A 27,948-nucleotide genomic window follows, 5' to 3' on the forward strand; every position below is an offset into this window, starting at 1 on the left:
TAGTCTGTTGGAACCTTTCCAGAATTTTGAAAAATTAACACCAGCGCATCTACTGTCTCATTCGCTACCTCTTTTAAGACCCTATGATGAAGTCCATCAGGACCTGGGGACTTGTCAGTCCGCAGCTCCATCAGTTTGTTCAGTACTGCTTCCCTGGTGATTATAATCTCACCAAGTTCCTCTCCTCCTTCCGTCTGATTTACAGGAAGGTGCTGTCAAAGGAGCCTTAGCAAGTTGTTGCAGTGCACCTTGTAGATCGTACACATTCTGCTGCCACTGTGTGCTGGAGGTGGAGGGAGTGAATATTTTTAAGTTGATGGATGGCGTGCCGATCTAGTGGGCTGCTTTGCCTTGGATCGTGTTGAACCGTGTTGTTGGACTCATCCAGGCAAGTGGAGAGAATTCCATCACACTCCTCACTTGTGCCTTGTAAATGATGGATAAGCGTTGGGGAGACAGGAGGTGAATTACTCGCTGCAGAATTCCCAGCCTCTGATCTGTTGTAACTGCAGTATTTATATGGCTGGTCCAGTTCAGTTTCTGGTCAATGGTAACCCCCAGGTTGATGATGGAGGACTCAGTTGAATGTCCAGAGGAGATGGTTAGATTTTTTTCTCGTTGGCGATGGTCATTGCCAAGCAGTTGTGTGGTGCAAATGTTACGTGCTATTTATCAGCCTAAGCCTGAACGTTGTCCGGGTCTTGTTGCATGTGGGTATGGACTGCTTCAGTATCTGAGGAGTCCAGAATGACAGTGAACACTGCAATCATCAGTGAACATCGCCACTTCTGACCTTATGTTGGAGGGAAGGTCATTGAAGAAGCAGCTGAAGATGGTTGGGCCTAGGACACTACCCTGAGGAAGTCCTCCAGTGATTTCCAGGGATTGAGCTGATTGGCCTCCAACAACCACAACCGTCTTCCTGTGTGCTACGTATGGCTCCACAAGTGGAGACTTTTCCCCTTGATTCCCTATGACTTCAATTTTGCTAAGACATCTTGATGCCACTTTTTGTCAAATGCTGCCTTAATGGCAAGGGCAGACACTCTCACGTCATCTGTGGAATTCAGCTCTTCTCTCCATGTTTGGACCAAGGTTATAATGGGGTCTGGAGCATGTTGGCCTTGGTGGCATCCAAATTGAGTGTCGGTGAGCAGGTCATTGGTGACTAAATGCCACTTGATAGCACTGTCAACGACACCTTCCATCACTTTGCTGCTTATTGAGAGTAGACTCATGGGATGGTAATTGGCCAGATTTGTTTTGTCCTGCTTTTTGTGGACAGGACATAGCTGGGCAATTTTTCACATTGTTGGGTAGATGCCAGTGTTGTAAATGTACTGGAACAACTTGGCTAGGAGTGCGGCCAGTTCTGGAGCACAAGCTTTCAGTACTACAGCTGGGATGTTGTTAGGGCCCATAGCCTTTGCAGTATCCAGTGCATTCAGCTGTTTCTTGATATCACGTGGAGTGAATCAAATTGGCTTACACCTGGCATCTGTGATGCTGGGCACCTCAGGAGGAGGCTGAGAGGGATCGTCCACTATGCACATCTGGCTGAAGTTGGTTGAAAATGCTTCAGCCTTGTCTCTTGCACTAACATGCTGGGCTCCGCCTTCATTGAGGATGGGGGTGCTTGTGGAGCCTCCTCTGGTTAGTTGTTTAATTGCTCACCACCATTCATGACTGGATGTGACAGAACTGCGGAGTTTGATTTGATTCATTGGAATTGATCCGTTAGAATTGACTAGAAAAATTAACACAATAAATGCTAAGTCCTACAATGTGTTCATTCTAATTTTGGTGATTATTCATCTTTATTTCGTAAGCAATTTTGGAAGACGTTGGAAAATGGGGCATCACTCCTCAGACAGTGAAGATGATACCCGAAGCCGTCGTAAAAAGAAACACCGGAGGAAGTCAACTTCCAGCAGTTCTTCAGATAGTAGAACATTCACCCGGAAAAAATCTAGAAGAACAAGATCACACTCTCGTAGTCACCGCTCTCATTCACGATCCAAGGACAGAAGGTGAGTCTTGTAAAATATGTGTTACAGCATGTTACTTACAAATTCAACCAGTGTGGCAGGGAAACAGCAGAGTAGAAGATTAACAAAAATCATAAATTAACAAAGATACACCATATGATCGTAATGGAATAAGAGATTTCTTGAAAACATTGTTTTCATCTTTTCCCTTTTTTTCATTAATTTATACATTTACACTTTTGAATGAACTATTTAATCTGTCGCCACCCCTGTTTTACTTCCAAGCATTTTTCAGTTTCCCCCTTTCATTTTTTTGTTTTGTTTTGCCATGTTCCTTGTTTTACTTAAAAGATGGATTAAATGTTTAAAACAAGGATGGTTATTGCCAGATACAGAGGTTATTGTGAGTTTTGGGTTTCAAGAGATTATATTGCATTTGAGATAGGGATTGAAAGATGCTGGCTGCAGGATGTATCTAGTTCATATAAGCACATACAAAATTCAGGTAAGTTAGAAACTTCAGAATTTATGCTTGTTACTTTGCTTTCTCTGCAACAGGGTCAATGTTATCTGGGATTGAGAATCAGAGTAGATTTCACATTGTTGAAACTAATTTTAGATTTCACTCTTCCTACAAGCAATTATGCTCCTTTGGCTGAATTTAAAAAAATCCCAGTCCTTAAAAAAAAAATGCAACTTCCAGCTTTTGGTTGGACATGGACCTGGAAAAGTCAGGCAGATATAGTAACTTGCAAGATGTTTTATCAAATGAGGTGTATCAGTAGATTTGGTGGTATTTCTGCATATTTCATTTCTTCATCTAATATAGTTTAGTGCCAATTCACTTCCATAATATTTTAGTTTAATCACCAGTGTAGAGCTGGTACAAATCAAATTTCTGGTGGAATTAAAAATAACTGTTCGTCAGATTCCCATCTGTTCAGCTTGTTCAGAACAGCAATTTGAAGTGAAATTGAGTAATTCTGCATATTAATGGTCATTTGAATGCAACTGTTAATGTGAGAAAGGTTATGAAGTCGCTGGGCAGATTGTCATAGTCATAGAGTTATACAGCACAGAAACAGGCCCTTCGGCCCACCGTGTCCGTGCTGGCCATCAAGCCTATCCTAATCCCATTTTCCAGCACTTGGCCTGTAGCCTTGTATGCTCTGGTGTTTCAAGTGCTCATCGAAATGCTTCTAAATGTTGTGAGGGTTCCTGTCTCTACCACCCCTTCAGGTTGTGTGTTCCAGATTCCAACCACCCTCTGGGTGAAAAACTTTTTCCTCAAATCCCCTCTATACCTCCTGCCCCTTACCTTAAACCTATGCCCCTGGTTATTGACACCTCCGCTAAGGGATAAAGTTTCTTCCAATCTACCCTATCTGTGCCCCTCATAATTTTGTATACCTCAATCAGGTCCCCCCTCAGCCTTCTCTACTCTCAGGAAAACAGCCATAGCCTATCCAGTCTCTCTTCAAAGCTGAAATGCTCCAGCCCAAGTAGCATCCTGGAGAATCTCCTCTGCACCCTCTCCGGTGCAATCACATCCTTCCGATAGTGTGGCAACCAGCACTGTACATAGTACTCCAGCTGTGGCCTAACTAGCGTTTTGTACAGCTGCATCATAACCTCTAAAATAAAAGCAAAATACTGCAGATGCTGAAAATCTGAAATAAAAACAAGAAATGCTGGAAATACTCACAGATGCTGCCAGACCTGCTGAGTATTTCCAGCATTTCTTGTTTTTATTCCATCATAACCTCCCTGCTCTTATATTGTATGCCTCGGCTAATAAAGGCAAGTATCCCAAATGCCTTCCTAACCACCTTATCTGCCTGTGCTGCTGCCTTCAGTGATCTATGGGCAAGTACACCAAGGTCCCTCTGTACTTCCCATGGTCACCCAAAATGCAGCACCTCACACTTCTCAGGATTAAATTCCATTTGCCATTGCTCTGCCCATCTTACCAGCTCATCTGTATTGTCTTGTAATCTAAGGCTTTCCTCCTCACTATTTACGACACCACTAATTTTCATGTCATCTGTGAACTTACTGATCATACCTCCTATATTCTCATCTAAATCATTAATGTACACAACAAACAGCAAGGGTCCCAGCACCGATCCCTGCGGTACACCACTGGTCACAGGCTTCCACTTGCAGAAACAACCCTCGACCATCACCCTCTGCCTCCTGCCACTAAGCCAATTTTGGATCCAATTTGCCAAATTGCCCTGGATCCCATGAGCTCTTGCCTTCTTGACCAATCTCCCATGCGGGACCTTATCAAAAGACTTACTGAAGTCCATGTAGACTATATCAACTGCTTTACCCTCATCTACGCATCTAGTGACCTCCTCGAAAAATTCAATCAAATTGGTTAGACATGATCTCCCCCTGACAAAGCCATGCTGAGTATCCCTGATTAATCCCTGTCTCTCCAAGTAGAGACTAATCCTGTCCCTCAGAATTTTTTCCAATAGTTTCCCTACCACTGATGTTAGACTCACCGGCCTGTAATTACCTGGTTTATCCCTGCTACCCTTCTTGAATAATGGCACCACATTTGCTGTCCTCCAGTCCTCTAGCACTTCACCTGTGGCGAGAGAGGATTTGAAAATTTGTGTCAGAGCCCCTGCAATCTCCTCCCTTGCCTCACATAACAGCCTGGGATACATCTCATCTGGTCCTGGGGATTTATCTACTTTTAAGCCCACTGATACAGCTAATACATCCTCCCTTTCAATGCTAATTTGTTCAAGTATATCACAATCCCCCTCCCTGATCTCTAGATCTACAGCGTCCTTCTCCATAGTGAACGCAGATGAAATGTAATCATTTAAAACGTCACCTACGTCCTCCGGCTCCACACACTGATTGCCACTTTGGTCCTTGATGGGCCATATTCTTTCCCTGGTTATCCTCTTGCCCTTACTTATACTTATAAAACGCCTTGGGATTTTCCTTTATCTTACCCGTCAGTGTTTTTTCATGCCCCCTCTTTGCTCTCCTAATTACTTTATTTAAGTACCCCCCCCCCTACACTTTCTATACTCCTCTAGGGCCTCTGCTGTTTTCAGTGCTCTGAATCTGCCATAAGCTTCCTTTTTTTGTCCTTATCCAATCCTCTATATCCCTTGACATCCAGGGTGCCCTGGACTTGTTGGTCCTACCCTTCACCTTTAAGGAAACACGTTGGCCCTGAACACACTCTCTTTCCTACAGGTAGCTGCTCCCAGTCCACTTTGGCCAGATCCTGTTTTATCATATTGAAATCGGCCTTCCCCCAATTCAGTACCTTTATTTCCGGTTCATCTTTGTCTTTTTCCATAACTACCTTAAATCTTAGAGTTATGGTCACTATCCCCAAATTGTTCCCCCACTGACACTTCCACCACTTGTCCAGCTTCATTCCCTAAGATTAGGTCCAGTATCGCCCCTTCTGTTGTGGGACATTCTACTAGCTGGCTCAAATGAGAATTCCACCCCCTTTAAGCCTTTTGCACTAAGACTATCCCAGTTAATATTGGGGAACTTGAAATCCCCTACTATTATTACCCTATTATTTTTATACTTCTGAGATTTGCCTACATATCTGCTCCTCTATCTCTCCCTGACTGTTTGGAGGCCTGCAGTACACTCCCAGCAAAGTGATTGCCCCCTTGTGATTACAAGTGATTGTAATGTACATTTATAGTTTTAAAGCTGCGGAAAGCAACTTAAGCAAATAAGTTGGCACCGCGATGATCTAAATTAACTTCTGGTATGGTTCAGTTCATTTACTTTTGTGCTTATCAACATAATTTAGTAAACTTTGCTGAAATAAGATTTGAGGAATTTTGGCTGATTACTGATGTGCTTCCATTTTGCTTGTTTTCAAAGATGTACTTACAGTACTATTTTATTTGAATTCTAAAAAAGAAATCCTATGGGTGAGAGAAGGGATTTAATTGAAGAGTAATACAGTAGATAGCTCTTCGTGTCGCATTTAGATTGTCAACCACAATAAGACTTAAGTGTCAGTGGCAATAACAGTGGTTTTGTTCCAATATCGTATTGTTTTCCTCAGAGAAACATTCAAGATGAACCATTTTGCAATAAAACTCTACAAAGTGAAGTCGTCACTTTTTGGAGTGACTGCTAGTGCAATTTTGAGGAGATTGTGATAACATTGTTCATTTAAAGGTGGCTACAAACACTTGAATCTGACTGGAATGAGAAGAAAACGATAAAGTGTAGATGCACATGAACACTTGGTGTTCAAGAATGATAATAGTTGAAAATTGACAAAATGACACTATCAGATTAAAAGTGTGAATGGGGATCTATAGGAAAGAATTGGGATCTTGGAAAAAGTGTAATCAGTGCAATAGGATAGAGCAGATGTTAGTAAACAGAAATACTGTCAAAATTTTCAGATTTGCAGCAGTACAGCTGTATCATTTGAAATGACCAATAATATAGAAACAGTTGAAAAGCAAGTTGTGTGATTTAGAATATAATAACACAACAAAGAAAAGGAATGAAAATCATACAATATACACATAAAATATAAATAGTCATATAAATACTGTGGCTGCAAGTCAGAGGCTGGGAATATTGCAGTGAATAACTCACCTCCTGGCTCCCTCAAGCCTGTCCACCATCTACAAGGCACAAGTCAGCAGTGTGATGGAATACTCTTCCCCTGCCTGGATCAGTGCAGTTCCTACAACACTCAAGAAGCTCGATGCCATCCAAGACAAAGCAGCCCACTTGATCAACACCCCATTCGCCATCTTAAACGTGCACTCCCTCCATCACAGGCACCCATTAGCAGCAGTGTGTACTGTATACATGCTGCACTGCAGAAGCTCACCAAGCCTCCTTCAACAGTACCTTCCAAACTCCTGACCTCTACCACCTAGAAGGACAAGGGCAGCAGATGCGTGGGAACACCACTATCTGCAAGTTCCCTCCAAGCCGCACACCGTCCTGACTTCGAACTATATCACCATTCCTTCACTGTCGCTGGATCAAAAACCTGGATATCCCTTTGTAAAAGCACTATGGATGTCCTTAGACTGGATGGATTGCAGCAGTTCAAGAAGACAGTTCACCATCATGTTCTCAAGGCAATTAGGGAATGATAACAAATGCTAGTCTTGCAAGTGATGCTCACATCCCATGAAAGAATTTTTTAAAAATGCTGATAATTTACATCTTGGCTGGAAGAAAAATGTGGTCTTTGAGTACTGTACTGTTTTGACCAAATAGCAAATGACCAACTAACAATTACTATATGCACAAACTTTTGCACTGTCACTGATTTAAATAAAATTCAAATATATTCGATATGCTGGCGCTTCAGTCTGTCAGTGCTATAGTTGAAGTTGGACATATTGTGTTAGGCAGATTGTTTATGTGTACCATTTCTGCCTGTTGATCATGCATGAAGTAAGGAACAAAACTATTAACGTTTTCCAGTGTGCTGTTGTCTGTAATACTGTTGTCCTGCAGTAGAATATTCTGTTGCAGTGAAACAGCTTTGTGGTGTCCCAGCCAAAATCTGACCAAACTAATCTCTTCTGTTGTCTCTGGGATTTACACTGTGAAGCACATGCTCGTAGTGCAATGCTTTCTGACTCTATTTCCCTTCTTAAATTTATACTAAGGCAAGGTTTTAAATAGAGTCCATCATGACAAATTTTAATATACATTAATATATTATCAATGTTTCAGACATAGACGACGGTCTAGCAGCAGCTCATCATATGAGGTCCGAAAGAAGCGAAGCAGTCGTAGCAGATCACGGGATCGAGGGAAATCCTATAGATCACGACGATCTAGATCAAGAAGCAGGAACAGAAGGTATGGATAATTTATAACTTCTATATTACAAATAACTGCAACCTTAAGTTTATTGTTTTAAAGCTGCTTTTTAAATTTTTTCTTTCTGTTCCAGCTCTTGAGAAAGCTATGGCTAAACAGTTACTTGCATTTTTATAAGATGTCCTGCAGTGCTTCCCAGAGGCAACAGGCAGACACCCAGCAGTGGCAGATAAATAGTTAGGTGCAGTGTTCCCTCTAAGCCACCTGACTGCGCAGCAACCCGAAAGTTCCCACGCAGGCTGTGCACAAGTCAGTCCCTTTGAGTTCTTGCACGTGCGCAGAAAAATCCAAAGGGGTCATGCACTTCAAATCAGCCATGCATTACAAAACATTGAAGGGTATGTTAGTTCGGGGAGGTGACTGCAGACATGATGAGTGTTGTTCAGGAACAAGGGCATCATAAACACAGGTGAGGAAACAGCTGAGCATGTCAATAAAGGCAGAAGTGTTGGAGTTAGAAATGTGAGAATAGATTTTTGAGGGAATTAGGACTGAGTTTTTTTCCGGGTGAGGAAGGTGGGGATAGTGGTGGTGGAAGTAGGCAGAAGGATATGAGTGGTAAAGCAGACAAAGATGTGGTCAGGGATAATATCGGTGACCAAAATCTTGGAGGTGCAGAGACTGTTTGAGATGGCTTGGTCAAGGGGTGGGTGAGAGTGTTTGTGAAGTAGAGGCCTGCTCAGGTCAGGAAAAAAGAACCCGTCCCGAGCCCGACCTAGCCCGAGTCCCTCTGATTTTGTCCCGAGCCCGAACCGACCTGAGCCCAACCCGACCATCCCTTTACTTACCTTCCGACTGGGAAGCTCCATGAACCTGCAGCGCATGTGCGATGATGTCATAGTGATGTCACTCGCTCACTGCGCAGACTCAGTTTCGTCGCGGACTCCCAGCTCAGGTAAGTTTTTAAAAAAATTTCAATACCTAGCAGCGGAGCACTTACTGTGTGTATCCGACCTGACCTGACTCGACTCGACCTGGACTCGGTCTGACCCGACCCGAGCCCGAACGTTGTATCCTGAAGATGGGCCCGAACCGACCTGTCGTCGGGTTCGGGTTGGGTAGCAGGCCTCTAATGTGAAGGGTGCAAATAAATGAGGACAGAAGGCTAGAGAAGTTGGAGAAGGTGGGGCTCGGGGAGCTTAGGTTAGGCTGAAATCACAAAGAATGAGGGCCCCTCATTGTAGAGACTAGGAGGTAATCCTGGTGATTAAGTTGCCATGGGAATGGGCCAAACAATAAGTTTAACTAACAGACAAGAAGAATGGAAGAGTATGAGGTGCTCAAAGAAGAAGATGCCAGAGGTGTAGAGGCAGAGATGAAGGTCAAACTTGGCAATGATAGCTTTATTAGGGCAGGAGGAGCTTGGGTGGGGCAAGTGATCAATGGCATTGAGTGATAAGGGTGGTGCGGCAAGGGAAGAGCTGCCACAGAACTAGGTTTCTGATGACAATCAAATGTCTCTGTGCTCCTTTATGATGAAGTTGGGAATTGTTTACAAGTGAGAAGCATTCTGGAGGGCATTTGTGGACAACCCAATGGCAGGGTCAGGAGGACACTGGAAGAGATTAGAAAAAGGAAGTTAAAGAGGTTATTCACCAAGGAATAAACTGGGTACAATGGCCACCAAGAATGCAGGATTAGACATTTGGGATTGCTAATCTGGGTAAGCCACTGAAGTGCCAGCGCGGTTGTGGCAAAGACTACCAAGGAAGGCATTTAGTGGGGACTTGAGTCTGGCAAGATAGCAGGTAAGCAGTTATAAGTGAAGAATTGTTTGAGGGCACATGGTGCTGGAGAAGAGGAAGTTGGAAGGGAATCATAGTTGGAGGAGGTGAAGAGAGCAAAACAAGAATAGGAAGTAGAAAGAGAAAAAATCGGAGTGTTGCAGCTAATACACACACATAAATGAACACAAAGAGCCCTGGAGTGCAAGAACAGAGGCATGCATTCAAAAAATGTCCTGGTCTTGCAGGAGAATCCTAATACTTAGAAATCCTATCTCGAGCATTTAAAATAAAATCTTGGTTCTAGATTTATGTGGTAACAGTGAAGCCACTCCTACAAAGACAGCTGAAATTTAAGTCTGAAGAACTAAGATAAAAGCAAACTACAGGTGGGGTGCAGTTACATTTGCTTAATCCAGGCATTTGAACAGCTATATTAAAATTTAGTAAGCTCTACACCTTAAGTGATAGAGTCCAGTTAACTAACTGTTATTTTTACAGGTGCTAAGATGTCCTCACATAATGTCCACACAGGCCCACTTCCAGCAGGAGTTCCTGGTTAAAATTCAGGTTGTGGGAAATCTGGTTGTTGTTTTACCCACTCCTCTTCCCCAGAGGACACTGAAATTATTCGTGGCACCCCCCAATTGCTGCTCTGTGTGAAATTGTCAATATTGGCACAGATCAGAGATCAAACTTTGGATCTTCCTAGTTTTTTTTGACTCAATAGTATACAGCAAGGCGCACATGCATCGGATTTCTTTCTTCAAAGTTTTTAATGTGAGGAATTCCATACCAGCAATCCTCTTCAGTTAGGTTGTTAATTAATACCAATTAGGGCAGAACTGGTTTTCCCGCTGTGAGCCTGTACTCACTCGATACTGGACTAAGATTGTCTAAATTTATTTCACGCAAACTTAAGAAAAAGACCAAAAGTTGTGAAAATACATAGCAGATTCATCATTTGAAAACAGGAATGTTTTGTATCGGCTCTTCATCCAAACTGGCCCTGTTGTATGAGCAATCCTTATTATAGGACAGAATAAATTGAAGGGAACAGCAGGTAAAGGGAAGTTTTGTTTTGGTTCTTTGGGATGTGGGCATTGCTGGCAAGGCCAGCATTTCTTGCCCATCCCTAATTGTCCTTGAGAAGGTGGTGGTGAGCTGGCTTCTTGAACCACTGCAGTCCATCTGGTGCGGGTACACCCACAGTGCTGTTAGGGAGGGAGTTCCAGGATTTTCATCCAGCAACAGTGAAGGAACGGTGATTTGTTTCCAAGTCAGGGTGGTGTGTGACTTGGAGGGGCAACTTGCAGGTTACCATGCATCTGCTGTCCTTGTCCTTCAAGGTGGAAGAGATCGCAGGTTTGGAAGGTGCTGTTGAAGGAGGCTTGGTGAGTTGCTGCAGTGCATCTTGTATCTGGTACACACTGCTGCCACGTGCACGGTGGTAGTTGGGGTGCTGATCAAGCGGGCTGCTTTGTCCTGGATAGCGTCGAGCTTCCTGAGTGGTATTGGAGTCGCACTCATCCAGGCAAGTGGAGAGTATTCCATCGCACTTCTGAAGTGTGCTAAATTACAAAAATATGTGCAATTTACCTGCCTGCAGCATGGGTGTCTGCCTCCACACACTTGATAATACTCTTGGCTGAGTCAGAAAGTTGTGAATTCAAGCCCCACTCCAGAGACTTATGCACAAAATCTAGGCTGGCATTTCACTGTAGTACAGAGGCAGTACTGCACTGCCTGAAGAGTTTTTTTAGATGTGATGTTCAACGGAGAACACATCTGCCTCCTTGGGTGGGTATAAGGGATTCCATGGAACTATTGGAAGAGGAGCAGGGAGTTCTGTTGGTGTCCTGGTCAGTATTTATCCTCAGCTAACATCTGAAACAGTTCATCTAGTCATTGATTTTATTGCTGTTTGTGGGACCTAGTGTGAAAGTTGGATGCAACATTTCCTACATTGCATCAGTGACTACACTTCAGAAGTACTTCATAGGAACATAGGAGCAGGAGTAGGCTATTCAGCCCATCAAGCCTGATCCACCATTCAATACGATCATGGCCGATCATCCACTTCGATGCCTTTTTCCCACACTATCTCCATATTCCTTTATGTCATTGGTATTTAGAAATCTGTCAATCTCTGCTTTAAACATACTCGATGACTGAGCTTCCACAGCCCTCTCGGGTGGAGAATTGCAAAGATTCACAACCCTCTGAGTAAAGAAATTTCTCTTCATCTCGGTCCTAAGTGGCTTCCCCTTATTTTGAAATTATATTGCCTGGTTCGAGACTCCCCAACAAGGGGAAACATCTTAGTTGCATCTACCCTGTCTATCCCTTGAAGTATTTTGTAGGTTTCAATGAGATCACCTCTCATTCTTCAAAACTCCAGGGAATACAGGCCCACTTTCCCCAATCTCTCTTCATAGGACAGTCCCGTCATCCTGGGAACCAGTCTGGTAAACCTTCGTTGCATTCCCTCTATGGCAATAATATCCTTCCTAAGGTAAGGGCATCAAAACTGCACACAGTACTTCAGGTGCCATCTAACCAAGGTTCTACACAATTGAAGCAAGACTTCACTACTCCTGTACTCCAATCCTCTTGCGATAAAGGCTAATATACCACTTCCTAATTGCTTGCTGCGACTGCATGTTAGCTTTTAGTGACTTATTGATGAGGGCACCCAAGTCCGTTTGTAGAACTACACTTTCTAATCTCTTACCATTTAAGAAATACTCTGCACATCTGTTCCTCCTACCAAAGTGGGTACCCTCACATTTTTCCACATTATATTCCATCTGCCATGTTCTTGCCCACTCACTAAGTCTGTCCAAATCCCCTTGAAGCCACTTTGCATCTTACTCACAACACCCATTCCCACCTGGTTTTGTGTCAACTGTGAACCTGGAAATATTACATTTGCTCCTCACATCCAAATCATTGATGTATATTGCAAACAGCTGGGGCCCAAGTACTGATCCTTGTGGTAGCCCACAGCCTGCCAATGTGAAAATGACCCGTTTATTCCTACTCTCTGTTTTCTGCCCGTTAACCAATCCTCAGTCTATACCAGCGTATTACCTCCTGTTCCATGTGCTTTATTTTTGAGAACCAACCTCCTGTGGGGGACTTTATCAAAAGCCTTCTGAAAATCCAAGTACACTAAATCCGCAGACTCCTTTTTATCAATTTTGTTTCTAACATCCTCAAAAAACTCCCAACAGGTTCGTCAAACATGATTTCCCATTCATAAATCCATGTTTGCTATGCCTAATCAGATCATTATTATCTAAGTGTTCATTTAACACATCTGTCAGAATAGATTCTAGCATTTTCCCTACTACTGATGTAAGGCTAACAGGTCTGTTCCCTGTTTTCTCTCTCCCTCCCTTCTTAAATAGTGGGATGACATTTGCTGCCTTCTAATCTGCAGGAACTGTTCCAGAATCTATAGAATTTTGGAAGATGAGCACCAAAGCATCCACTATCTTCATAGCTTTCTCTCTCAACGCTCTGGGATGTAGAATATCAAGTCCCAAGGACTTATCAACCTTCAGCCCCATTAATTTCTCCAATACAGCCTTCTTACTAGTACTAATTTCCTTCAATTTCACATTCTTCCTAGTCCCTTGGATCTCTAATTCTGGGAGATCTCTTGTATCTTCCTCAGTGAAGACAGCCACAAAGTAATCATTTAGCTTCTCTGCCATTTCTCTATTCCCCATAAATTCTTTTGAGTTTGCCTGTAATGGACCCATGTTTGTCTAAGCCAAACGTTTCCTTTTTACGTATCTATAGAAGCTTTTACACTCCATTTTTATGTTTTTTGCTAGTTTACATTCATATCTATTCTCCCTTTCTTTCTCAGTTTCTTAGTCCTCCTTTGCTGTATTCTAACTCCTCCCAATCCTCAGGTTTACTATTATTTCTGGCAACTTTATAGGCCTTTTCTTTTAATCTTATGCAATCCTTAACTTTCTTTGTTAGCCATGATTTTTTGAGGTTTTGTGCCTTGAAGGAATGTATAGTTGCTGTTAACTATGTAATATTTCTTTAAAGACTATCCATTGCATGTGTACTGTCATACTTTTTAATGTATTTTCCCAATCCACCTGAGCCAATTTGCCCCTCATACCTTCATAATTTCCTTTGTTCAAATTTAACACCGTGGCTTCAGATTGAACTACTTCACTTTCAAACATAATGTAAAATTCGATCATATTATGGTCACTCATCCCTAAAGGTTCTTTTACAAAAAGATGATTAATTAACCCTTTCTCATTACATAATACTAGCTTGAAAATTGCCTGTTCTCTAGTTGGTTCCTCAACTTACTGGTCTCGAATAGCATCCCTAACAGACTCCAGAAACTCATCCTCCACAGCATTAGGGCTGATTAAGTTTACCCAGTCTATAGGCTGGCTATGCTTAGGGTAGAGAAGTCACCTGGTCCGGATAGCTTGCATCCCAGGTTGCTAAAAGGGTTGGGGATGGTGATAGCAGAAGAGCTTATCGTAATCTTCCAGTCTTCCCTGGATACAGGGGAGGTACCAGAGGATTGGAGAATGGCAAATGTGTAACCTTTATTCAAGAAAGGGTATAATGACAGCCCTAGCAACTGCAGGCCAGTTATTATAATGCCAGTGGTGGGTAAGATTTTAGAAACTATAATCAGGGAAAAAAATCAACTGGCACTTCGAGAGGTTCGAGTTTATTAAAGACAGATTTGTAAAAGGCAGATTGTGCTTGATTAATCTAATTGAATTTTTTGATGAAGTAGCAGAGAAGGTTGATGAAGGGAATGTGGTGAATGTTGTCTATATGGATTTTAAGAAAGCGCATGATAAGGTGCCACATAGAAGGCTGGTTTACAAAATTCAGAATCATGGAATAGGAGGATCAGTGTCTAATTGGATAAAAAATTGGCTTAAGGACAGAAAACAGCGACTCATAGTAAGTGGTTATTTTTCAGACTGGAGGATGGTAGACGGTGGTGTGCACCAAGGGTCAGTGCTGGGATCACTGCTGTTTTTCGCTATATATAAATGACTTGGATCTTGGAATACAGAGTAGAATCTCAAAATTTGCTGATGACACCAAACATGGAGCTGTGGCAGACAGTGAGTACGATGTGAACTGCTTGCAGCAGGTTGGGCTAGCAGATTGGGCAGACAGATGGCAGATGGAATTTCATAGAGACAAGTGAGAGTTGGTGCATTTTGGCAGAAGGGGGAGGCACTTAATGACACAGTTCTGAAGAGTGTGCAGGAACAGAGGGACCTGGGGGTGCATGTGCATTGATCTTTGAAGGTGGCAGGACATATTGAGAGAATGGTGTGTAAAGCATATGAGATCTTGGGCTTCATAAATAGAGGCATTAAGTAGGGAAGTTATGCTGAACCTTTATAAAGCTGTAGTTAGGCCCCAACTGGAGTATTGCATTCAGTGCTGGTCACCACACTTTAGGAAGGATGTGAGGGTCCTTGAGAGGGTGCAGAGGAGATTTACCAGAATGATTCCAGGGATGGGGGATTTTAGTTACAACGTTAGGTTGGAAAAGCTGGCGTTGTTCTCCTTAGAACAAAGGAGATTAAGGGGAGATTTAATAGAAGTGTACAAGATTATGATAGGCTTAAATAAGTTAGCCAAAGAAAAGCTGTTTCTATTAACTAATGGTGCAAGGACTAGGGGACACAGATTGAAAGTTTTGGGTAAGAGATGCAGGGGAAATATGAGGAAGAACTTTTTTTATGCAGTGCATGGTAATGACCTGGAACTCACTACCCACAAGTGTGGTGGAAGTGGAGACAGCCAATTACTTCAAAAGGAAATTGGATGGCCACTTGAAGGAAATAGACTTGCAGTACTATGGGAATTGAGTGGGGAAGTGGGACTGACTGGAGAGCTTTGTGAAAAGCTGGCATGGACTCAATGGGCCAAATGACCATGACTCTGTGAATGAAAGTGGTTGGTGGATGGAAGAAAATGGGCAAGATTTTGCTACATTAATGTTCACACTAGAGTTCCAAAGAGAAACATAATTTGTTGTTCTCAGGTTTTATTTATTGAGCTTGACTGGAACAATGTGGGAGCGAGAACTGAAGTGGTAGCATTTGGTATAATTTGTGCAGGGATCACAATCTGCATTTGACTTTTTCTGTGCAGAGAAGACAACATTGTGAGTAGTTAACACAGTAAACTGGTCTGGAAGAATTAGACAATGTTTGGAGCCCTGAACAATGGGTGAGGATGAAGTGAGTGAACAGGTGTTGCACTAGCTAAGGTTGCATGGGGATGTGACAGAGGAAGCTTCCCTCTGGAAATCAGTGTTAGGTGTATTTATTGCAAGTAGAGCAAATGGCAGAAGATCTGGAAAATGCAAAAGTTTGTGGTATGGAATTTGAGAACAAGGGGGATCTTGTCATAGTGAGAACAGAGCCATGGGAAATTGATTCTTCTGATGTTTCTGTGTAACTGGCTATTGGTATATCCCCAGAAAGGGTCATATTTATTCATATGCTCACAATCTCTCTCGGTTACTTCTTGTCTCTGTGTGGCACTTTTTCCTTACGGTCTAGTTTTCATTGACAACTTGATGTGTGGAGAGGTACAGGAACAAAGTTATCTCTGCTTTTCTATGTTCTTACATGCTAGTCAACATAGTGCATAGCTAGTATGCAACTTTGTTTAAAAACAAATTAATTTAAAATCTGACGTACAAATTGTGGCTGAGTAACACAAAAAATACTTGCATTTTGTCATGGAACTGTATTTATTTCTCCTCTGTTTGAAACAGTGTGCCTTTAAGACTCTGTTTAAAAACAGTGTACCTTTAAGATGGAGAGAGGTGTTAGATTTCTGAGGCACAGTGTGCCAACTGCACTTGTTACCTAGGCGACAGCAGGAGAGTGAGGAGGTCACATGGTATAATGTTTCAATTTAACTGTGGAAAAAACAGCTAAAACCAGTTTTGAGAGATCAGCGAAGCGTGCTTACTGAAGAAAGGAGCTGTCCGTTTCTCTCGACAGAAATTCTACAATGTGCTACAGGCCGTGTTAATTCCCTAAGGAATGAAGAGACCATTTGTATTGCTGGACGTAGCAAAATTCCTTTTCTTTATTTCCAGTCTAAGATGTCTTTGCTTCAAGATTGAATCTCTCTTGACTGATTGTGTTTGCTGGAATTTGCAGTAGTGTTTTGACTGAGAAACTGTCGGTTTTAAAATTCAAGTAGATCTATTGCTGTGCTCATCATTGAAAGAACTGTTTGACGCCTGCTGCAGCCAAAGTGTTTTGAATGCCTATTTACTAAAAGACTGATTCTTCAAATCCGCATGGAGACTTCGAGTGACATTTGATTATTTTTACACAAGGATACCTCACCCATCAGGAACGTAACCCACAAAGACTAGCAGCCCAGTTATTTATTTATTCTTAAGAAACAGCTAATTTTTAAAACTTCATTCTTTTTTTAAAAAAAAATGGTTAACCGAAGATATTTGAGTGTGTGTGTGAATGGGGGAGTTGGGTGAAAATAAGAAGTTATAAGGTCTTTCGACATAGGCTTATCTTATTTTGTTTAAGATTTAGTTTTTTCATAAATAGTTAATTTGTTATTGTCTAAAGATACCTGGTTTGGTCTGTTTTATTCTGCGGGTTACTAGAGTGTTTAATTTGGCTGTTTTCTGGTTGGGTGGGAAAAGTTTAATAATATGCTGTGACCTTTGGAGTGATGGGACTGAATTGACAGTGCATTGCTCCCGCCTCAGTCACAACAATTTATACAAGGCCTTCAGTCCGGTAAAATGTCTCAAGGCATGTCACAGAAGCTTAATCAGACAAAAACTGACACAGAACCAAAGGAGGAGGCATTAGGAAAGGGGTCACAGAGGTGGTTTTAAGCAGTATGGAGGCGATGTGGAGAGGTGAAGAGTTTTGGAGAGGGAATTCCAGAGCTTCAGACCTCAACATCTGAGAACTTGCCAAGGGTGGAGTAAAAGAAGTGAAGGTTGCACAAGAGGCCAGAGCTGGAGGAACATAGATTTCTTGGAAGGTTGTAGGGCTAGAGGAGGTTACAGAGGTAGGGAAGGAGCAACATCAGTCAGGGATCTGAACATGAGGATAGGAATGTTAAAATTGAGGCTTTGGTGGACTGTGAACCAATGTAGGTCAGCAAGCAGCAGAATGATGGGTGAATGGGACTTGAGAATTAGGATACAAGCAACTTAAATCTGTTCATGTAACTTGTTCATTGGTAGCATGTTGCCAGTAGGCGATCATCTGCTATTGTACAAGTAAAATGTAAAACAAAAAGATGCAAATAATATTGAACACAAAGTTACCAAATTAAAAAAAAAATTCTCCAGCAAATGTGAACTGCCATTGGTGAAGAAAATTATTTTAGAACACGAAAGCAGTAATGTTTCTGCTCTTCAGTTGTTTGGTTGCTCATAAAGTCTGAGAATGAAAAGTTCAGGAATTGGTATATCCATAGAATGTTTGGAGCAGCAGGAAAGGTAGGATTAACTGTACTTAAATTACAAAATGCAATCCATGTACAAAACCAGCACAGTGGCTAGCACCGCAGCCTCACAGCTCCAGCGACCCGGGTTCAATTCTGGGTACTGCCTGTGTGGAGTTTGCAAGTTCTCCCTGTGACCGCGTGGGTTTTCGCCGGGTGCTCCGGTTTCCTCCCACAGCCAAAGACTTGCAGGTTGATAGGTAAATTGGCCATTATAAATTGCCCCAAGTATAGGTAGGTGGTAGGGGAATATAGGGACAGGTGGGGATGTGGTAGGAATATGGGATTAGTGTAGGATTAGTATAAATGGGTGGTTGATGGTTGGCACAGACTCGGTGGGCCGAAGAGCCTGTTTCAGTGCTGTATCTCTAAATAAAAATAAAATTAAAAATTAAAAAAATCCCACTAAGGTACGACATTTTTTTTTCGCCCATAGCTAGCTAGCATTCCTTGCCCTGCTTGCTGTATATGAATAATATTTTTTTGTGAATTGGACTTAGATAATTTAACTTTTTTATTGTGCTAACAGTAATGGCTCTCATGCTATTAAATTGCGAATTTAGATGGTCACAGAGATGGCTGCACATCTGCAAGGGATGGGATGGCTGAATTCTAAATTCATGCAATGAAAAGTGTAAAATTTAGGCATCTGTTCTTGGAGAGTAGCTTGATACCTCCATCTGTACTGGACATTTTGGGCCAGCACACTGAAAAATTAAGCATTTTCTTAACAAATAAACAGCAGAATACAGATTTCAGTAAAAATGTTTTTCCACGTAACCATTAAAACACAGGGAGATATTAGAATCAAGTCAGGATTTGCTTTGGTCAATAACAGTCATCAGAGGGCTATGCTGTATTTGTTTAGGAAATGTTAATGTAATGGCTCTCATGAAGTATGTATAGCATTCTCCTGAGATTTTCAGCCTGTATGAAATGTTGCAGTAATGATGTTAACACATGCACGTGTAATACTGTATATGGTAGAGTCTATGTTCTCATGTCCTGTTAGCTTGCAGAGAATACATAGATAGCTACAATGTTGATGTGACTACAGTTTTCCTGGAGGAGGCTGCTGGCATGCGTGCTGAAGGACAAAGTTCCTTTCATAGATTTAAAGATTTTTGTTGACAGTTCTCTTGTTTGGCTGTTTAGTACTTCTTCCAAAAATAGATTGCCTGTATCGCCGTCCTTAGGATGGTGAAAATAAAATGTTTGAAATTTGATATCTTTACCTGTACCTGTTGCAGAGTATAATTTTGTTGAACCAGTTTTTTTCAATGTCTTGTATTTGGTTTAATGGCCCTAATGATTTTCAGTGTTATGCCACACTTGCTCAGAGCTGATGTTGCAAAAGAGTTTCAAAACCCAGATTTAATAACAAAATTAAGGGGAATTATATTTCATTTATTTGGGACTGACATTTCCATTTTGTAAAATATACTTGGCTATAATATAAGTACTTGTGTCGGGGGTTGTCTTGTGAGGGAAGGTTTAGCAGGTTGGGCTTATACTCATTGGAGTTTACAAGAATGAGATGTGATCTATTGAAACATCTAAGATTCTGAGGGGGATTGACAGAGTAGATGCTGAGAGGATGTTTCCCCTTGTGGGGGGATCTAGAACAGTTTCAGAATAAGGGGTCTCCCATTTAAGATGGAGACGAGGAGGAATTTCTTCTGTCAGTGTGGCTAATCTTGGGAATTCTCTTCCCCAGAGAGCAGTGGAGGCTGGGTCATTGAATATATTTAGGACTGAACTTTGATCTGCAGGGGAGTCCAGGGTTATCCGAGGCAAGCAGGAAAGTGCAGTTAAGAAACCACAGTCATATCAGCCATGATCATATTGAACGATGGAGCAGGCTCGAGGGGCCGAATGGCCTACTCCTGCTCCTATTTCTTGTGCTCTTAAGTACAACTAAAGTGTGATTTAACAATTGATTTTAAATGTCTTCCATATTTGAAGTGTGTTAAGAGAGCCTGAATTAATCTCATTTAGTATTCTAAATGGTAAAAATAAGTACTCATTAAAAATAGGCTGATGATTAATATTTGACCCATGCAGTGCTTTTAATATGATAAATGTTCTTACAAATTGAGGAAAATAGAAAAATTTTGTGCTGGGGCAGTAACAGTTAGTTTCTAGAAATGCCTACATGAGAACATAGAGAAATCTCTCAGCATGCCAAAATTTAATAAATCATCCCATTTCCTAATTTGATCATATTAGATGCTGATGTGGAAGAAGGGTTTCAAATAGCAGCTCCTCATTAATATACATCAGTCTGGGGAATAGAATGTAATACTTATGCAGGGATGTCATAGTTACTGTTTCTTAGTTTACTAAGTGGAACAGGTTGATGTGATATGGGGTGTTATTTGTCACTGTCGTATTAAAATGGTTTGGGTCGAGTTATGGAGTCCAGAAAAACGTCTGCTGATAAATCAAAACTGGATTGAGTGGACAGGAGGCAGTGATTGATATTCTGACAGGATATGAAGAAAAGAATCTTGATATAAGGATGTAAGATATTGAAAATGAGAGGAAAATGGCCCTGGAGTATGGACATTATTCAAAGAAATGAGAATAATAACCAGTGTCATGAAAATATTGCTGAGAGAAAATTTGGATAGTAATTATTGGGATATCACGCATTTAGCTGTAATAGAAGATGTTTGCAATGCTTTCCATGAAGATTTTGTGTGAATAAATAAATCACCCCCAATATTTTTATTCAAAAGTATTGAACATAGTGCCTTATAGATTTAACTTGTATTTTGTATATTATCACATGACATGCAACTGACGAGCAACTTTTTAAATGTCGGATTAGTGTTGAATACTGAATATTTAAACTTGAATTTTCGCAAGTACGTGTCAGTGCAGTATTTAAATTAATTAAAGTTTTAGTTATAGTAATAGAATTTAAAATTTATGAAATCAGACTATTACAGAAGGCAAATTTATTTTTAAAGTGGACAGCAAAGATTTTGTAAAATGGATCATTTTCTGCTGCAGTAGTAAAGGTTAATGAAGTTTTGGTAGTTTATCTCCATTAATGTTTTGTAAAGGTTGCATGATTTTTGGGAAAGGTAATATGACATACAGCGCCTTGTTCAGTAATGTACAAATTCTTCTTTGGCCTCCTTATCTCGAGAGACAATCGGTAAGCGCCTGGAGGTGGTCAGTGGTGTGTGGAGCAGCGCCTGGAGTGGCTATAAAGGCCAATTCTAGAGTGACAGACTCTTCCACAGGTGCTGCAGAAAAATTTGTTTGTCGGGGCTGTTACACAGTTGGCTCTCCCCTTGCGCATTTGTCTTTTTTCCTGCCAACTGCTAAGTTTCTTCGACTCGCCACACTTTAGCCCCGCCTTTATGGCTGCCCGCCAGCTCTGGCGAACGCTGGCAACTGACTCCCACGACTTGTGATCAATGTCACAGGACTTCATGTCGCGTTTGCAGACGTCTTTAAAGCGGAGACATGGACGGCCGGTGGGTCTGATACCAGTGGCGAGCTCGCTGTACAATGTGTCTTTGGGGATCCTGCCATCTACCATGCGGCTCACATGGCCAAGCCATCTCAAGTGCCGCTGACTCAGTAGTGTGTATAAGCTGGGGATGTTGGCCGCCTCGAGGACTTCTGTGTTGGAGATACGGTCCTGCCACCTGATGCCAAGTATTCTCCGGAGGCAGCGAAGATGGAATGAATTGAGACGTCGCTCTTGGCTGACATACGTTGTCCAGGCCTCGCTGCCATAGAGCAAGGTACTGAGGACACAGGCTTGATACACTCGGACTTTTGTGTTCCGTGTCAGTGCGCCATTTTCCCACACTCTCTTGGCCAGTCTGGACATAGCAGTGGAAGCCTTTCCCATGCGCTTGTTGATTTCTGCATCGAGAGACAGGTTACTGGTGATAGTTGAGCCTAGGTGGGTGAACTCTTGAACCACTTCCAGAGCGTGGTCGCCAGTATTGATGGATGGAGCATTTCTGACGTCCTGCCCCATGATGTTCGTTTTCTTGAGGCTGATGGTTAGGCCAAATTCATTGCAGGTAGCCGCAAACCTGTACAAATAACATTGCAGATACAGAAATTAAAAGGGAGAGGAATTCACTTCATTTACACTTCTGCGTCACTTTTTAAAAAAAAAAGTTATTTTAGGCCATACAAGTTTAATAATTGTGTTGGGTTAAGCATTTGGCTAACAGCATTTTGGACCTGCAGCTTTTACAAAAGATGTAAAAGATGCATTAAGTGTCAGTATGCTGAATCCCTTGTTTTGTTGACCTATTGATCGATGTCTGATTCTTCATGGTTGCAACATATATTGTGGCAGTTCTTTGGTCTTGCAAGCAGGACAGATCTTATTGCAGTTTTTAGATCTATTCTTTAAAGAGATGGCCATTTTTTGAGTTATTAATATATAAAAAGCTTTGTTAATAGTGCTTTTGTAATATATAGGAATAGATATTGATATCCACTACCCAGAATTAATACATTTATGCTTTGGATTTTGGATGAGGCTCATTTGAGCCCTTTTTGGTGAAGAAAAGTATCAGTTGTAAATAAATGTCTCACTTGCCTCAAATAAATGCTTTGAAAATTCAATCTTTCTTGATAGCATTTTGGAAAAAACAAATATACTCTCATGAACTTCCCCATCATTCTATGATCAACTTGTACTGTTGATCAGTAGGCTTAAAGAAAGAATCATGAGAGAATAAAGTGCAGGAACTTAGAAGGGAAGACAAAAGTAGGGGTATTTTTGAGGACAGGTAGGCATTTTTAGATTTGTCAAGTGCACAATCTCAGGTTAATGACCAGACAAGCATTAGACCTTAAGGATGAACTTTCAAAGAGTGGTCTGATACCAGTCTCACCAGGGTTATGAAAACAAAGAAGAAAGTTGACCCCTACAAATCCTGCAGGGAGAAAGGTGAAAGCTGCTCACTGGATGAATGTCCAGAGTCAGTAATGAAGAGATTTACAAGGCACTGACAACTGTCATGAGGGCATCACTGGACGCTGTGGAAAAAGCAGTACATCGAAAACAGGTTAATGTAGTTCCCATATTCAAAAGTAAAGACAAAGCAAACACAGCCAACTGCAGACCTATTAGGCCTACTTCAATTCCATGTAAAATAATAGATTCTATTACCACAACTAAATTTGAGCATTATCTGTATAAAATCAACCTAGTAGACAGCAGTCATGTGACTTTAGATGGGGAAATTCCTACCTGACTGTCCTCTTTAATTTCGTTGAGGGAGTTTTAACTATGATGAACCTTACATTGTCGTGTACTTAGACATCTGAAAGGCATTTGATAAAGTTCCACGTGAGAGTTTTTAAAAATTAAGCTTGAAGTTGTGGAGATCCAGGACAAAGTTTGAGTCTCGATAAGAAACTGCCTGAAGAGTAGAAAACAATGGGGTACTGGTTCAAGGGTTAATGTCTGGGTGGGGGAAGTACTAAATGTGGAGCCCTGAGGCTTGATGTTGGAGTTGTTCTTGTTTCCAATTTATTTTAATAACTTGGATTCTGTAACTCAAAGCTATTTGTTTAAATTTGCACATGATGCCAATCTAGGATGGGCATGCAATTGAAGACTGCAACCCAGAAACTATGGAATCAACTAAACAAAATGTGAGTGGGCCAAACAATGGCAGATTAAATTTAATACAGACAAGTGTCAAGTATTGCATATCGGGAAAGTAGATAACAAACGTACTTCGTGAATATTGAAAAAGCTAAATTTGAAGTTGAAAGAAATCAAAGAAACTTCGTAGACTTGATACTCAGCCAGTGTGCAGCTGCAATCAACAAAACCAATAGCATATTGACACACACGACCAAAAAGGTTGACGACAAGCCATGAACAAGTTGTGAAGTGTTTTGGTCAGACTCCACCTTGAGTATGCTGTTCTGTTTCAATTGCTGAGAAACAAGGGAGAAATTCATCGGCTGTGAAGAGAAGGTTGATCCCAATGTGTTGGGGGTCTGACTTCTCTGGAAAAGCTGGAGCGACTTGGGCTTTTCAGCCCTGAAGGGAGGAGTCTGAGAAGTATATAAGAACAACTTTCATTCATATCGCACCTTGGACATAGTAAAACATCCCAAGGCACTTGGAGGAGCACATTCAAACAAAATTTGACAACAAACCATACAACGAGATATTCAGAAAGGTGACCAAAGGTTTTGTGAAAGAGGTAGGTTTTATGGTGCATCTTAAAGGGGGAGAGAAGCAGAGGGGTCTAGTGAGGAATTGCAAAGCTTAGGGCCTAGGCAGCTGAAGGCATGGCCACCGATGGCAGAGTGATAATAATTGAGGATGTGCAAGAGGCCAAAATTTGAGGAGCTCAGAGATTTAGGAGGATTGTAAGGCTGGAGGACATTACAGATTGGGGACCAGATTGAGGTATACAAAATTATAAGGAACATAGAGTAGAGAGGAAGAAAATTTTTCCCTTAACAGAGGTGTCATTAACCAGGGGGCAGGAGGTTTAGAAGGGATTTGAGGAAACATTTTTTCACTCAGAGGGTGGTTGGAATCTGGGACACACTGCCTGAAGAAGTGGTAGAGGCAGGAACCCTCACAACGTTTAAGAAGTATTTAGATGAGCACTTGAAACGCCATAGCATACAAGGCTACAGGCCAAGTGCTGGAAAATGGGATTAGCATCATAGGTACTTGATGGCTGGCACAGACACGAAGGACCGAAGGGCCTGTTTCTGCACTGTATAACTCTGTGACTCTACAGAGATAGTGAGGGCTAAGTCCATGGAGGGATTTGAACACAATTATGAGAATTTTAAAGTTGAAGCATTGCTGAACCGGGAGCCAATGTAACAAGACACAAGGATAATGGGTGAACGGGACTTGATGTATGTTGTGAGCTGTGGAGAAGTGGAACGAGAAAAACCAGTGCACTCCTGTCTCAGTTGTAACAATATATAGGATCAGAAGCTCAACTTGGGGTGGGGTCAAATAGGATGCCAAGGTTGTGGATAGTCTGGTTCAGTTTTAGGCAGCGGCTAGGGAGACTGATGGCATCAATGGATAGGGAACGGAGTTTGTGGCAGAGACCGAAGAGAGTGGCTTCGGTTTTCCCGGTGTTTGGTAGTTTCTGCTTATCCAGTAACAGATGCCAGACAAGCAGCGTAACAACTCCGTTAGCGGAAGGATTGAGAGGGATGGTGGTGAGTTGGGTGTCATCAGTGTACATGTGGAACTTGATGTGGTTTTGGATGATGTCACTAGGGGCGACATGCAGATGAGAATTAGAAGTGGACCAATAATAAATGCTTAGGGAGCTCCAGAGGGTATAGTAAATGGTATGGAATAGATTAACGCAGAATACCACAGTAAATTAGACTTTGGGAGCAGGACAAAAGCAAGTGCATTTATATAGCTCCTTTAACATAGGAAAATGTCCCAAAACACTTCACAGCGGCGTAATAAAAAAAAATGCTAAGCCAAACAGCAAAATATGAGGAGGGGGTGACAAAAAACTAGATCAAAGAGCTATGCTTTGGGGTGAAGTAGGTTTAAGAAGGGATTCTAGAGTGCTTGAAGGTGAAGAGATGGGGCATGCACAAGATGCTGGAGTCAGAGGAGCAAAGAATTTGTGGGGAAGGTGTTGTTGGGTTGGAGGAGGTTACTAAGATAGGGGTGAGACCATAAAGGGATTTAAAGAGGTGAACGTTTTAATTTGAAGACGGGGAGAAATGGGTTGAAACTAGTAAACATTATCAGCAGGTGGTTCTTCATGCAGAGTGATCAATACTTGGGATGGACTTCTGGTCAGGGTGATGGAGGTGAAAACTTTGAAATCATTTCTGAAATAATTAGATGCAGAAATGGAAAAATTGTAAGGTTGTTCTACATGAATAGGTTAAGTTGTGACAAATGGTCTTCCTTATCTGTGAGGATCTTGTGATGTTTCAAAGTTTGTGGACAGGCAAAGTGTCTGAATGCAACTTCTTCCTGGTTTGACAAGTCAAATAGTTATTCTATCTCTTTACAATACTTCAGAACTCAGGTCTGTCGAGGGTTTTGTGGATCAATGGGGGAAGCCGTGAACTAGCATGCTGTCTGATAAAATAGTTTTACAGTGCAACTGATTGCTGGCAGGCCACCTGACATAGTGTTCAGCTGTTTATAATGCTCAAGTTGGGACCTATCCATAGTGATCACTGTAAATGAATTCCATTGTAGTTGCATAATTTTCTGTCCAGTTTACATATTTATAGAGAAAAAATAAACTCTTAGGTACACTTCAGACAGACGGGCACATTTGCTTATTATGGCTGGTTGCTGCCAGTGTTCTAAACTGTCTTAGTTCCTTTGCTGTAGTATAGTCTGATGCTACTTGTGGAGGATTATATATTCTCCAATTTAGGTTTTGTAGAAAAGGTATAAGTTATTACTGTACACCTCGTAATTTTAAACTGAACATACAGCTCCAGGTTTTCAGATGTTTGACTAGCTTGTTGTTGTGTCCCTCAATGTCAACAGTGCTTCTCAAAACAGTCGTAAATCTGCATTGGAATAGTTCATGGCGCTCTAAGTGTTTGTTTTTGAATAGCCAAATTGCACCTTAAAAAAAAATTTATTCACCCACCCCGAATTCACACTCGTGCTTTTTTGTTAGGATGGTGGAACATTGCAGCACATAAACTTCTGCGTGGAAAGAGTTGTTGCTGCTCCTGAGTTGAGCAACAGTGGTAACCATCCAACTTCCTCACCCCATCTGCCAACCCCTCCCCTCCACCACCATCACCATCTGCACAAATGATCTGACCAAGATAGCAGGACAAAGTATGAATGTCACACATGACTGTGAATCAAACTTCGATATCCCTCAATCCAAAGCTGTAGAACTGAATCTTTGGTGAAGTGTTCCTCTGATGGCTGAGCAGGTAAATGCACTACATGTTGTGATAATGACCCACACAGACCAGGAATGCCCTCGGTTAATTCATTGTCTTTTGGAAGGAATTTTCTCGGAGTGCATTTACTTTGTAACTATAGTGATGCTGAAAAACAAGTTTGCTTCCCACTGAGGTTGAAGTCACAGTGCGAATGCTGACTCGATCATGGTATGTCTTGGAAAAGAGAGGTTTCACTCTCTGCTTCGTAGTCATTTTTGATCTTAATGCCTGGTTTGCATTATACAAGTTCAGTGTCAGTGTAAAGCTTAAAGCACTTTCACCAAAAATAAACTTGTAGTGTAAATGCTCCCTATGATACAGAATTGTTTGGGATTTACTTTTGTTTTTTAAAAAAAACTCTTGTCCGATAGGTAAATAAGAGATTAAATCAGATTGTCACAAATGGAAGACAGGACATTGAAGTATTGTGACCTTGCCAGAGTTTGTTAATTGAAAATATAAATACAATACAGTACTTTAACATTGTAAATGACACAACAATGCCAAAACTACTTTTGGATAATGGAATATAACAAACTATAATTGTAATTGTTAACAGAAGTGTATTTAAATGTTAAATATGTCTTTTAAGGACACATTTTACCTACCCTAAGCAAACATTTGCAATATTTATTTAATTTACTTCAGAATTGAGAGCAATAATGTTTTTCAGCTGTCCATGTATTGTATTTAGCTGTTTGTTATCAGGAATTGTAAGCGTTTTTATATGTAATATTTGTACCATATGCAGAGCTTGTATGACAAGTTCTTTACTTAAGGTAAAATTTTACTTAGCGGTTAATGGTTTTGGGAACCTATTAAATTTTTTTGTTAATGAGCAAGAGACTTAAAAGGGATACCATTTCCAGTGTGTCATTATGCCGCACTGTGAACAT

At 41.3% G+C, this 27,948-nt stretch overlaps 1 protein-coding gene across 3 annotated transcripts in view; it reads left to right on the forward strand.

The window, feature by feature from the left end:
• Positions 1–27,948, forward strand: part of rsrc1 (arginine/serine-rich coiled-coil 1) — a 563,128-nt gene that overhangs the window by 44,968 nt on the left and 490,212 nt on the right. For all 3 annotated transcript variants that reach the window (XM_068042148.1, XM_068042149.1, XM_068042151.1), the window contains exons 3-4: positions 1,830–2,030; positions 7,713–7,841. In XM_068042148.1, the coding sequence (XP_067898249.1) occupies positions 1,852–2,030; positions 7,713–7,841 (308 nt within the window). In that variant the 5' untranslated portion in view covers positions 1,830–1,851. The remainder of the gene's footprint in view (positions 1–1,829; positions 2,031–7,712; positions 7,842–27,948) is intronic.

Source organism: Heterodontus francisci, chromosome 11 (genome assembly GCF_036365525.1).
Source record: "Heterodontus francisci isolate sHetFra1 chromosome 11, sHetFra1.hap1, whole genome shotgun sequence".
Classification (NCBI taxonomy): domain Eukaryota; kingdom Metazoa; phylum Chordata; class Chondrichthyes; order Heterodontiformes; family Heterodontidae; genus Heterodontus; species Heterodontus francisci.